General features: G+C 50.2%; 1 protein-coding gene across 4 annotated transcripts in view; it reads left to right on the top strand.

The window, feature by feature from the left end:
- creb5b (cAMP responsive element binding protein 5b) overlaps positions 1-14,260 on the top strand; it is a 48,459-nt gene that overhangs the window by 5,651 nt on the left and 28,548 nt on the right. For all 4 annotated transcript variants that reach the window (XM_076970728.1, XM_076970730.1, XM_076970731.1 and 1 more), the window contains exons 2-5: positions 73-150; positions 800-893; positions 2,672-2,793; positions 4,815-4,972. In XM_076970728.1, the coding sequence (XP_076826843.1) occupies positions 97-150; positions 800-893; positions 2,672-2,793; positions 4,815-4,972 (428 nt within the window). In that variant the 5' untranslated portion in view covers positions 73-96. The remainder of the gene's footprint in view (positions 1-72; positions 151-799; positions 894-2,671; positions 2,794-4,814; positions 4,973-14,260) is intronic.

Consider the following 14,260-nt stretch of genomic DNA (forward strand, 5'->3'; position numbering starts at 1 on the left):
GCGAACGGCTACATCTGCCACGGTGTCCCGTAGGCGGCTGGGACGTTGATTTCTTTGCTTCTTTGTGTGAAGGTTTATGAGGAGCCGGTGACAGTGATGAACTCCGAGCAGGAAAGGCCGTTCGTGTGCAGCGCCCCCGGCTGCTCCCAGGTGAGTCCGCAGTAACAATAACGGGGAGGATCGCACCTGTAACCCGAGACATCGTGACTCAAAGAGAACCGCTGTTGCACAGAAAACAGTGAAACGCTACCCTGCTAAGAAAACTGTTAACCCTCCGGTCTTCTGATGTGAAGCCACCGTGTTTCTGTAGATGTCTGGTTCACTACATGGTTCATGTTGCTAAAACGTAGCCCGAAGTAGCACATGTTATTTAAAGTGTTTTTCTGATGAGTTTTATGTGTACTCATTTTTATGTTAGGCCTGTTAAAATGTCCCATTATTTGTAAAATCCAATTTAAGAATTGTAGTGAGGAATAAATTATTTTTGATCTAATGAGATTGTGAGATTAAAAGACGAGCGTCATCTGATGCGGTTAACAGGACGCACCTCATCTTTGTACATTCTCGTAAAAACACTTGCACAGTAAGATATATTTGCACAGTACTATTTGTACATGCTTACTGCATGCTCTATGAATCATGAGTACCATCATGAATAAACCTTCACAAGAATCCATACCGTTTCGAGCTTTTCTGGTGACTTCTGCTAAACTAGAAACGGAAACAAGTGCTACTGTCTGTTTTTAATCACGACTCTAAACCACAATTGTTTTGGGCCGCCTGTTTCTGCACCCGGCAGCGTTTTCCCACAGAAGACCATCTAATGATTCACCGCCACAAACATGAGATGACCCTCAAATTCCCCTCTATCAAAAATGACAACATGCTATCAGGTGAGAGGGGCACAAGCACACATGGACATACACACACACACACACACACACACACACACACACACACACACACACACACACACACACACACACACACACAAATGTATGAATACACACACTATTGTGTACGCACACATGCACATACATACAAACGCTTGCATGCTTGCACGAACACACACACACACACACACACATGCATGCATGCACGCACAAACGCACGCACATACACACACACACACAAGCGCGTGTGCCCCCAGACACACACACACAGAAAGACCAATGAGCTCTGCGGACCATCTGAGACTTCACTTGACGTCTGTCTTTGATTATAGTGCATTAGTCTGCCCATTATGTGCTGGATGAAGTCTTAAACGCGGAACTATGTGCTTAAAATAATATTTGCACTGCCCCCTAGCTCAGTCCTCTAATCCCCCCTATCACTTGTGCATCCACGGCCCCGTGGCAATTAGAGGGCTGGCCGCCTCAAGATGAAACCAAACAAACCCCATGACCACAATCGCCGTGATGAAAACAGGGCAAAACCCAGAGTGCGGGTTTAGAGACAGATTCCACAGCCGAGTGCAGCCATTCACACTATTTTGAGTATAAAAGTGCAGGCACCTGTGACAAACGCCTCTCGGCGCTTACCTTAGATAACATTCGGGAAGGTTTAAAACTACATAAACTAAAACGTTTGCCATGCGACCTCACAAAAAAAAACAAAACAAAACAAAATCTCTGTATTGCTTTGATGTGCCAGTCGATATATAAAACGCTGGGCTGTTCTAATTGCCCCTTTAAGAGGCATTACACGTACATGGTTGAGAGGCGCGTATGTAAGTGGAGGAGATGGCGAGGTGTTGTGGACCCCGGCTGGGCACTCTTCCTCCCCTCTTCCTCCCCAGCAGTGCTGTGATTCCTCCTCTTCATTATTTACCCTTGTCAGGGAGGCGGATTGGGTTTCGAGCCTGAGCGGCGCTACGGCGTTGGGTTTCCTTTAAGGCGCGCATTCTTTTACATTCAGTCCATCCATCTGCCCTCTTAACCCCCTTGCTCACTCGCTCACTCCTTCTCCTGACTTCTCTCGCTCACTCTCTCCCTTTCGCACGACCCTCTGCTGTCTCATCTGTTCACTCTCTAACGTCTTTTCTCGCTGGGTTAGATTTGCTCCTTTAGTCTGTGTAGTTCTGTTCTCCTCCACCCCCCCACCCCCCCAACTCAGCTCAGATAAATAAATAATCCAAGATAAATAATCTAAATAATCTAAGGTTAAGCATGCACCTCACTGGGCATGTCATAGATGGCAATGTCTAGCCACAATTAAAACCACACAGCGTATTATCATATACTTTATCTAACCCACAATGAAAATTACAGTCTAGACTTAACCGCGCGTTAAGTGCTCGCAGAGTTTGATAATGGGTTTGATTCTATGAACACTGTTGACCGAGCGCTTAACATCAACTGCTGTAAAAAAAAACAAAAAACCTTGCATTGTAAATTGTATCATTCCCACCACAATACAGAGAATATTCAGCACATTATAGTAAAGCTTGGTGGAATTAAACAAACACGCTACACTTGTATACAAAACAAATGCTTCCGTATACTGCAGCATGTACAATCTGCTTTATGTACGCTCAAAATGACTTATGGGCTTTATGTTCTGAAGAACCAAACATTTTTAGGGGATTGAAATACAATCTAGCAGATGCTCTAATAAGTCTCGTTTCAAGGTCCGCTAAACCTTCAGCTCGTACTTTGTTCTGTGTGTGCAGATCAGACGCCCACACCAACGCGGTTCTTGAAGAACTGTGAGGAGGTGGGTTTGTTCAGCGAGCTGGACTGCTCCATCGAGCAGGAGTTCTGCAAGGCTCAAGAACAGGAGGACAGCAAACAGGTGGGAAGGCAGGGCCCGTCCGCACAGACAGCACTCACACACTACAGGAACTGCACTACAAAAGGTGTGAACAGTTTCTCACACACGTACATGAATATAGACGTGAGCTAGTGGTCATATTCTTGAACTTGTTGATGGATGTTGTACTGAAAACCAAAACCTCACTTAAGAGCACACACCCACCTACACCCATGCACACTTCCACGTACACACACACACACACACACACACACACACACACACACACACACACACACACACACACACACACACACACACACACACACACACACACACTGGCAGATGTAGTGCCAGCTAACCAGCCAACTGGATCAATAAAGTCTATGTCAAGAATAGGCTACAGCAGAGAGTTTCTCCTCTTAATCAGATTTAGTGTGGCATTTAAACCACAACATGTTTCATAATTCAGCCATGTTTCAGACATGCTTCATAACTGTCTGTGTCTCACGGAGAATAATGTAATTGTGATGTCTGCACAATAATCTCTCAGGACTGTGATGTGGGCCTGTGCCTCCACAGAACTGAGGGTTATGGGTACTCACACTCACACAGCACAACCTAGGGTGGCCAATAACTACGGCATGGCTGTGAACGTTTTGAACTGAGCTGTGTTAGTGAGACAAACATGGAGAACGCTGGCTGATTCCTGGGTATTGTGAGCAGTTCACTTGTGCAGTTGAGAGTGGACCGGCCACGGTCTGGAGTTAGCAGGTTGGCACAGGTTTTTGCTTAGCTCAGTGAAGAAGTAAAGTTATAAGGTAAGAGCTATGGCTTCTGGCGGCCAGGTGAAGAGGGGCAACTCAGACATGGCCCTGGGCTAGGAATTCAGCCTGTCGTCTTAAACCTTTGAGAAGAATGAAACTTTTGAAGACTAGGCTGTGTGTTCGTGTGGAATCCGGACCGAGCCTGTCCTCCAGCCCGAGGCGGACGCACGTTGGTGAGTGGTCTAGAAGCAGAACACGGAACTTGTCTGAATCAGCATTCATATATTTCCTGGATATTTTTAGTGTAAATTAATTGGAAAAGGAAGTGATGGGTTTTCTGGATGTCTAGGCAACTATCATACATTACAGAACATGTGGTAATACAGTACATTACAGTGGATGAGCTACACGATGTACATGTTCAGTCATCACCCCCCCACTGTCTACTGACAGGGAAGTTTAGTCCCTAATTAGGACCAATTTTGGAAACGATTCCCCAGTTTTCTTGGTTGTTTTGGCCTCTAGGCTTCAGAGCCGAGGTGTGTAGAGCAGACCTTCACCAGCGAACCTCATACCGGAGTGTCCCTGAGTGGACCGCAAGTCTGCTAACTTCCTCATCACAGTTCTCACTTCTCTTATCTTATATCTACCCATGTTTCAGAGACAAAAACATCAACAAAACATTGTAGCCCCACATTTAAATGTTAATTTTTTAAACATTTTTATTTATATTGGCTGGATTCCACAATTAGACTCATAGGTTTGAAGGGGACATTCCTTTAATGTTTGCTAAAACGTTTGCAAAATCTCAGCGCTGTTACCACTGGAAACAGGAACAATTTTAATAATATGACTTAAAAAAAAGTGCATTTTGAATGGTAGAAGTGGTATTGGTTTTGGTGTGTCAAAATCTGTGTTACTTTAAGTGTTTGAAGTTTTTTAGAAGGTGGTTTGAAAACGTGCCAAGTACTTGGTAACAATTGTGAGTCTTTGAAGATATAGTATTTCAGTTCATCTTTCTTTGATCAACCACACACAGACACTTTATTTATCTATGACTTGATCTCTAACGCTTCACGAGAGACGTAGAAATTACATTTTTCTGTTCAGTTTCCAGCAGCTGTGTTGTTTTCTCACATTCTATACCATATTCACACACTGAGTCAGTTTTACACCTCACACTTGCTTCAAACCCGTACGGTACATGGGTGTACGTCTGTCACAACGTCCGGCCGCTCTACCGCCGGACGGCAGGAGTCATCGGCGGACTGACGCACGTCTCGTCTCTGTTCTCAGAATATTGCACTTCACGGGCAGGCAGTCCACACCCAGCACCAGCAGCCCCACCCCCGCATGGCCAACCACGAGAGCAGCATCGTGATCCAGCAGGCCTTGCCCTCGCCACAGTCCAGTTCCGTCATCACCCAGGCGCCCTCCACCAACAGACAGATCGGGTGAGTGGGGGCAGGGGGCCCGGGGAGAGTCGCGGCCGGCCGGCCGGCCGGCCGGCCCCCGTCGGGAGCCGCGGGCCGCGGGGGCGAGAGAGTTCTGCGTTTGCTCCACTCTCTCAGCGTCCTTCTGTGTTGGCTGAAAACCTGCATTGAATTCTGATCCATCAGCTGTGGTCTCGTGCCTGGTCCCGTGCCTCAGGTTCAGTTGGGATTGGGCCACAGATTTAGAACCGCCGCAGTTGTATTTAGTTGTTTTTTCAGCCTTCTGATTTCCCATGTGATTTTTTGCAAAATTAGGTCAATAACTTTAAAACTTTGACAGCAATCCAAAATGTTGAGCTAAAGCATCTACAGAAGCGCAAGCTAATTACATCAACTAAAATGTAAACTTTAATGTAAACTAAAATGTAAGCTTTAATGTAAACTTAAAATGTTTACACACGCAAAATCATCGACACATTTTAAACAATACGCAGGGAGCCGTGTTTCATGTCATCGACGACATGAGCGCCCTCGGGGGATTAACCTGCCATTACTTTTACTTTGTTAAAAAACAACCTCCTGACTCACAATATAAAAGCCGTGAGTTTGAGATGACACAGAAGGTAACGCTGAGGAGAATTCTATACACAACGCTGTGCAGCTGGCATCCTTCTCTACTGTTTTTGCTTTCTTTTCTTTTTCTTTACGTTGACCACCATTTTGGTGTATACATTAGTCTAGTGTTAGCTTAGGGGCCATGTTCAGACTTTTCCACGTTGATTGCTAGTAAGATTGAAAGTGTTTCTTCTGTACCCTTCGGTGAAGACAGGACTGTGTTTGTCCGTTGGCTGGTTGTCCTGGTGGAGCTGTGGATCTGTTGTTGGGTCTGTTGGGTCCATACTTCACTGCCTGGTTGCTTCAGGACTGCATGATGGTGTTGGGATGGTGTGTGTGTGTGTGTGTGTGTGTGTGTGTGTGTGTGTGTGTCTGTGGGCTGGGGAGCCTGACTTTTCTACATTGTTTTGTGTGGTGTGTGAGGTAATCAGAGTGCTGTATTATGTTGAGTGTGTGTGTGTGTGTGTGTGTGTGTGTGTGTGTGTGTGTGTGTGTGTGTGTGTGTGTGCGTGTGTGTATGTGTGTGTGTTGTGTTAGTGTGCCATTGTCACACAGAACTGAATGTTGGCATATCTCCCTGGGGATGGGATTATCTCACTGTGAAGATGTGCTGGGAGTTCAAAATGCATTCAAAATGCGCGCGCGCACACATACACACATTCACACATGCGCACACATACACACACACACACACATGCACACACACACACACACACACACACACACACACACACACACACACACACACACACACACACACACACACACACACACACAAAAACATACACACATACCCAGACTTGAATATAGCCATGTCAGCTGGCTGACTGAGAAATCACAGGACTCACTGAAAAATGGTCTTGACCATTTAAATAATTAGACTGACCAAAGGTAACAAACACAGTTGCAATTTTCAAAGAGTCAAACAATGCTGAATATTTTGTGAGCTTATGCAACTTGAAAAATATCATATTTTTCTCACTACAACTTTGGCACTTTTTAGACTTACTGCAGCTGATGTGTTAAGCTTTCTTATTAAAGGGAGTCTTGAGATTTCAGAGATTTGGTAGATTTCTGTGAGTCCTGTTCTGTGTCAGAGTCTCCAGCTGTGCTCTGTGCATGACCACATGTCTCTGTGTGCATATATGTGTGTGTGTGTGTGTGTGTGTACTTGTGGCTCTTGAAGGGCCTGTGTCATGTAGCCTGCCTGGGTGTGTCCCACACTGATGACATCAATAGCGCAGCTCTGGTGGGGATATGGACATTTTGGGGCAGACGCCCTTCTTGCGCAAACACTCCCCCCCCCCCCCCCCCCCAATGTCTCTCTCTCCCTCACTCTTGCCCCCCCCCCCCTAATGTCTCTCTCTCCCTCACTCTTGCTCCCCCCCCAATGTCTCTCTCTCCCTCACTCTTGCCCCCCCCCAATGTCTCTCTCTCCCTCACTCTTGCCCCCCCCCTAATGTCTCTCTCTCCCTCACTCTTGCTCCCCCCCCAATGTCTCTCTCTCCCTCACTCTTGCCCCCCCCCAATGTCTCTCTCTCCCTCACTCTTGCCCCCCCCCCCCCAATGTCTCTCTCTCTCCCTCACTCTTGCCCCCCCCCAATGTCTCTCTCTCCCTCACTCTTGCCCCCCCCCAATGTCTCTCTCTCTCCCTCACTCTTGCTCCCCCCCCCTAATGTCTCTCTCTCCCTCACTCTTGCCCCCCCCCCAATGTCTCTCTCTCCCTCACTCTTGCCCCCCCCCAATGTCTCTCTCTCCCTCACTCTTGCCCCCCCCCCCTAATGTCTCTCTCTCCCTCACTCTTGCCCCCCCCTAATGTCTCTCTCTCCCTCACTCTTGCTCCCCCCCCAATGTCTCTCTCTCCCTCACTCTTGCCCCCCCCAATGTCTCTCTCTCTCCCTCACTCTTGCCCCCCCCTAATGTCTCTCTCTCCCTCACTCTTGCTCCCCCCCCTAATGTCTCTCTCTCCCTCACTCTTGCTCCCCCCCCCCTAATGTCTCTCTCTCCCTCACTCTTGCCCCCCCCTAATGTCTCTCTCTCCCTCACTCTTGCCCCCCCCAATGTCTCTCTCTCCCTCACTCTTGCCCCCCCCCCCATGTCTCTCTCTCTCCCTCACTCTTGCCCCCCCCCCCCCCCCTAATGTCTCTCTCTCCCTCACTCTTGCTTCCTGCGTCAGAATACACCCTGTCTGCAACTTAATCATCACCTGAGTGTGCACGCTCGCACGCTCTTGTGCAGCAGGAGGAAGCCGATGCCGGTCCTAGCCCATCGTGCCTGGTTTGGGCAGCCCCCAGTGGTCCCGATCGTCTGGATCTCCCACTGGAGCGCTTACCCACAATGCCTCTGCCAGACGGAATACGACTAGCATCAGTGGCGGGCACTGGCGTCGATTTGCCGTGTTTATTAGCGCGGTCCCCAGAAGTGCGCGGCCCGTCCGTGTGTGTTATATGGGCCCTCCTCCTCCACACTTAGGGCTCGCTGACAATTGCTCTCAGACACACTTCGCACGGAGACGCGTGGTGTGGGCCTCGGCTGGGCGTTTCGGCCAGCGATTGTCCCTCCGGCGTGCAGCGGTGTGCCGGGCCGTGCGCGTGAGGTCAGCGGAGACAATGTGTTCTCTGTGTCAGCCCCGGAGACGGGGCGGGGGCGGGCGCCCGTCGGGACAGCTTGTGAATATTGGATGGGAGGCCTGTCAGTCAGCTTGACTGACGGTCTGACAGTGGCTTTTGTTCATTAGGAGAGATGGAATTTCACCCAGAGAAAAGCACAGAGAGAAAGAGAGAGAGAGAGATGAACAGACATTGAGCCACAGAGAGTCATATCAGCGATGAGAATATCATTTGTGAACGCGGCTTTAATGCACGACGTATATCTCCTTCCTCGCTGGCTTGGTGTTATCACGAAATACTGGTGTAACGTATTGCTGTAGTCTCACGTAATGTAGTTTAGCTGTGAGTGGTATGTAGAAACAGAATGTGCGACTGGAAAACAGTGAATGTTCTAGTGATGCATCTTGTGTCGTCCCCCCCCCCCCCTCCTCCCCATGACAGGGAACGCTCAGATATCATGAAGTGACTGCCGCTGTAAACAGGCGGTCTGATGTGTCTGATGAAGCTCTAACCACTCTGACAGGTTTATGACGGGAGTCTATCGGGCCTGCTGGTTGCTGCGTGTCGGAGAAACGTTGCGCACTTCCTCGAACCCTCCGCTGAGTGTTTGGAGGTGGCGGGGGGTGTGGTTGGGTGGGGTTGGTGCGGGAGGCGTAGCAAGGTGGAGGAATAGGCTGTGGTTTACAGCGCTCAAAGGGCGGATTGGTCAGGCCTGAACAGGAAGAGACGTGCCTCTTTCCCATCCCTGCTGCAACGTATCCAGCGAGGTCGCAGCCTGTGGTCCGCAAGTGGTCCCTAGGACTCGTTAAATAGGGTGTGCATGCTTGTGCCCGTTCTACTGGTAATGGCAGGTTTCCAGATCCTCTTCTGTGAGGAAGTGGCTGGAAGTATCTGGGTGTGTTGTGTGTGTGTGTGTGTGTGTGTGTGTGTGTGTGTGTGTGTGTGTGTGTGTGTGTGTGTGTGTGTGTGTGTCGGAGGGGGGTGGGGGTCGGTTATGGAAATGTAGAAAATCAACTTCAGCACAAAAAAGCCCTGCAGGGAACCCCCCTCCAGCACTGCTTCCTGTGGCCTGAGATGGAGCTGCTCTGCTGGATGCGGTAGAGGATCAGAGGTCTCCTCTTCCTCCTCCTCCTCTTCCTCTTCCCCCTCCTCCTCCTCTTCCTCATCTTCCTCCTCTTACTTTTCCACTCCTCCTCTTCCTCCTCTTCCTCATCCTACTCCTCCTACTCTTCCTCCTCCTCCTGTGGCCGAGCCAGGGGCCCACTCACACTGACTCCAGGGGCCACTCACATTGACTCCCTGTGCAGGTGTACAGGCACTCCAGCTGGAGTTCGCTGTGCTACAGCTGAAAGGTCTTCAGAGATGCTCACATTCAGAAAGGGCTGAAAGGGGAAAGGTCATGGGTGAGAGTTCAGCAGGGGCGCTGCACTCTTCCAAGTCGATGTGAACGAGACAGAAGTTTCAACGGCACGGATGGAGAACGTTGGTCTGTCTGTTGTTATTTCCCTTGTGTGCAGTGCCTCGCGTCGAGAAAGCCGGAGGTTAGAGTTCGACACAGTCATCCCTGTTCCATTTACTGATCTGTTTTGCAACTGTTCAGACAGGTTGAGGCGGGTTCCTCCTCCCTCTTCCTCGCAGGGAACAGGACCATAGATCCATGACTCGCTGCTCCTGATAAAGGTGCTCCGCTCAAGACCGAGTCCTTCATACGCGCTCTTGAGGCTTGGAACCAATTAAGACTGGCCTTCACCAAGCAGGAGGCCCAGAGCTGCAAACCCAAGGACCCCGCCCCACCTGCCCCCTGCCCCGCCCCCTGCCCCGCCCTGCCCTGCCCTGCCCCGCCCCCTGCCACAAGCAAAGGGGACGGCGTGATGGATCCAGACGCCACAGCCGCCGTGGGGTTAGGGGTCCGCGCTGAGGGAGGGGAAGGTGTGTGTGTGTGTGTGTGTGTGTGTGTGTGTGGAGGGGGGGGGGGGGTATCCAAACGATTCGAACAGCTCTCTACATGTTGAATTACAAACATCTGTTTCTGAGTTATGTCAGTGCTAAACGTATTAGACATAGCCAGTCAAGCGCGTGAGATAAAGCACTGTACAAGGCTCCTCCATGGCTCTCTCTCGCTGCTGGGGTAGGAGAGGGGCCAGTGGGTAAGGGCACGACCAGGCACCATGTGCTCACTGCAGCTGTTTTGGAAGGGGCTGGCGAATTGCTTGTGATAGAGTGAGCGTTTGATAAATGCACCAGTCAGCTTTGGGCCTCTGACGTGTCACTCATCCCCTTTGTTTAAGATTTATTACACTAGTTACCGCATGCAAAAATGGTTAGCACATGTGATGGCAGTAACCCGACCTGTGACTGGACCGTGTCGCGCACCTCTTGGCCAATCACGTGCAGCGGTGCTAGCTTTGAACTGGCTACATGTAGCATGCGTTTAGTAGCGTGCCGTTTGGTTTCAGATGTAGTGATGCCGCACCAGATGCTGTCGCCCCGTGTACATAACGTGTGAGGTGTGGCAGGTGAAGCCTGCATGAAATGCCTGAAATGTTTTCTTTGGCACACATTCAGAATTCCTCCAGTGTCTTGCAAGAAGCTGCACACCTGAACTGAGGAGGGCTGGTGACACTGTAGTGACACTGTAATACGCTGTAATGACACTGTAATGACACTGTAGTACACTGTAATGACACTGTAATGACACTAGTGCACTGTAATGACACTGTAGGTGATGCGCATGCGGCTTTTGTATCTGCTGGGGTGTGTGTGTGTGTGTGTGTGTGTGTGTGTGTGTGTGTGTGTGTGTGTGTGTGGGGGGGGGGGGGGGGGTGTGTTTGTGTGTTTGTGTCTGTGTGTTTGTATGTGTGTGGACCCATGCAGGTGTTCAGAAGTTATTTTTCCATATGCAAAACATTCCACAGGTCCTTCATGAAAGCAGTGTGGTAACTACTAGCACGACTGTAAAACTGGTTTATCTTATTTTCTGAATTATAACATGTAAGGGAGTTGTAGAGCACAAAGGAAATGTGAAAATAAAATAAATATGACAGAGCATGTACAACTTTATCACTCAATCATCAAAACTGCACAATCGTGTGTGTGTGTGTGTGTGTGTGTGTGTGTGTGTGTGTGTGTGTGTGTGTGATAAAGAGAGAGAGATTCTTCACATAGCTCTAGTTTGCATGCTTGCATGTTTTCACACCTCCACAATGCAGAATACATCCTGAGCTGCTTCTGAATGGGTAAAGAGGAAATGGACAGAGAGGGGGAGTGAGAGACAGAGAAAGAGACAGAGAGAGACACACACAGGAAGACACAGAGAGGGACAGAAAAGAATAGAAATGTGATATACAGATGCACTGTGCATAGATACACTGATGCATAAGAAGCTAGATAGATAGATAGATAGATAGATAGATAGATAGATAGATAGATGGTGAAAGAAAAAGGCAGAGTGGGAGAGATGGCAGGCGGGCAGGATGTACATCTGAGCTGAATTAGGGTGAGCTCATTGTGTACAGTGCGAGCTTTAATAGTGCGTGTGCAGAGGAACGCCCAGGCCCTGCTCCTCTCATTCCTACACCACTGTGTCATCCACAGCCCCGGGGCCGCCCGCCCGCCATGAGGGGGAGTGAGGAAGACAGGGGGAGAGACAGAGAGAGGGAAAAGGAGGAAGAGGAAGAGGAAGAGAGGGATTAAGGTTGGACTGGAGTGAATTGCAGCCAGGTTGGGGAAAAGAGGAAGGTGAAAAGGAAGATTAAAAGGGATGAGGGTGTGATGAAAAGTAGACGAATACAGAAAAGAGTGGGAGAGAGGTGTAAGGAACACGCCTCCACCCCAAACACACACACACACACACACACACACACACACACAAACCTCCGCTCTGGATGGCAGAGTGCGTGGGGCGGGCAAGGTGCCGTGCTCTTACGCAACTCCTGATTCAAAAACACCGAGGGTGATATTTAGGCTGCGAGGGTTAGGTGAGGTATTGGCAACCCCAGACAGAGGAATGTGTCCTTGTTTGCCAATCTCACTCCGATGGAATGGAAGAACAGGTTTTGGCCACCTGCAGCGCACGCTGCCTGTTTCCATCAGCCCTACAACCCCGGGCTTCGCGGGCCATCTGGCCCTCTGTTCCAGCCAATGGCGGCGGGCTGGTCGTGACATCACGGTGGATTCCGTGTCGTCCTTCGTCCCCCCCCCCCCCCCTCGTCCCCCTCAGCAGCTGGTGGGCAGGACCAGGCCGGCACGATGAGCGAAGCTGTCTACGTGATATACAGGTGGGAGGTTTGATTGACGGGCCCGTGTGGGACCGGTTTCAGTCACGTGAGGACCAGGAGGCTGTTGGATCCGTACCAGATCCTCCTCTCTCTCTCTGCCTTTCCCCCCCTCGTACGGCTGTGGCGTTTGACGGATCAGAGCGTGAGCGCGGGTCCCGCCGTAGCCTGCGGGGGGGCCGCGTGACACTCCCCGGCCTTCAGGGGTGCCGCCGTGCGACGCCCTCTACCGCCTTTGTAGATCACAGTCAGCTGGAGCAGGCACGGCTGTTTGCCCTCGGTCCATCACCGCAAATCCGCCACATGTGTGCTGCTCGCTGAAGTCCTCCAGCGACAAACACAAGCCAAGACCTCGCCCCTCCTCCCCAACACCATAATTGTTAGCTCCTCTAATAAGATTCAGACTCTCTCACGAGCCATTAAGTCTTGATTTATTGAACTGGCTTCTTATGATCCTCTTCCCCACTGCCTTCACAGCCCCGGGCCACAGTCCTAACAGTCCCAGGACTTCTGGCATTCACTATTGTAGCATAGCGTTCCTGCCTCTCACCTTCTATCGCAATCTCCCTCTCCTTCTCCTCTTTTAGTTTCTTTTCCTTTTCCTTTTCATTTTTATTTCTTCGTTCCCGCTCACCCCCTCCCTCTCTCCCTCCCTCCATCTCTCTCTCCTTGATTAAAGTGGTAAATCAGGAGTGGGTCCTGCTCCGTGTTTACTCGGAGCGCCAGGCAGCTGCAAGCTGTTTGGACTCTCTCTGTTTCTCCCGCTGTTTAGGCCCGTTGTCGTGGGGACCGCACCACCATCTCCCAGTGGCTGGAAGCAGCCCGAGGCTGTTGTGGTTACATTCACTACATTCACAGAGAGAGAGAGAGAGAGAGAGAGAGAGGGAGAGAGGGAGAATGAGAGAGAGACGGGGGAGACAGGGAGAGAATGAAAGACAGAGAGAGAGACACAGACAGACAGACAGACAGACAGAGAGACATAGACAGAGAGAGAGCGAAGTTTCTCAAGTTAGCACTGACTTCACCAGCACAATGTGAGAGACAGACAGAGGGAAGGGCTTGAACCAAAGAAAGAGAGAGAGAGAGAGAGAGAGAGAGAGAGAGAGAGAGAGAGAGAGAGAGAGAGAGAGAGAGAGAGAGAGAGAGAGAGAGAGAGAGAGGAGGACCAGTTAAACAATGACAGAGACAGAGAGAGAAATGAGACAGACAGGTAAAGTGAGAGAGCACAGAGAACACAGTAGAGAATGAGAGGGAGGAACTTGGACAGGAGAAAGAGAAGGGTGGGGGGGGGGCAGGCAGGGGGGGGGGCAGGGCAAGACGCCAGGGCCATTACATCATTGCTGGAAGGAGGGAAGAAGGGAAGGATATGAGTCAGTGGGCTGACTGTGCCTCTCTCTCTCTCTCTCTCTCTCTCTCTCTCTCTCTCTCTCTCTCTCTCTCTCTCTCTGTGGCCTGCAGCCAGGATACTAACGTTGAAGTGACTGAGTTTGAGCCTTGAGATCTGGCTGCCTGTGCGCCATTTAGTTCACACTCACAGATAGCTTCACAAGCCTCTGTGCCCCCACCAGCAGAGCCTGCAGCACTACGGTGCCTCGTAAGGGTCACTAGATAGGAGATTGCCCTCTGTCCACCTTGCTGATATGTCCTGCACAAATCATGATGTGCCGAGCTCACATATCGCTCACCTGGAGACCACACAGTTATGCCGGTAGATGAGTAGGTGTGCGTCACTGAGGAAGGTCTGTGTGTGTCTATTGTGTTCGTCAGATCAGAGAGAGAGAGAGAGAGAGAGAGAGAGAGAGAGGGACTGG

This window comes from Brachyhypopomus gauderio, chromosome 13 (assembly GCF_052324685.1).
Source record: "Brachyhypopomus gauderio isolate BG-103 chromosome 13, BGAUD_0.2, whole genome shotgun sequence".
In the NCBI taxonomy this organism is placed as follows: domain Eukaryota; kingdom Metazoa; phylum Chordata; class Actinopteri; order Gymnotiformes; family Hypopomidae; genus Brachyhypopomus; species Brachyhypopomus gauderio.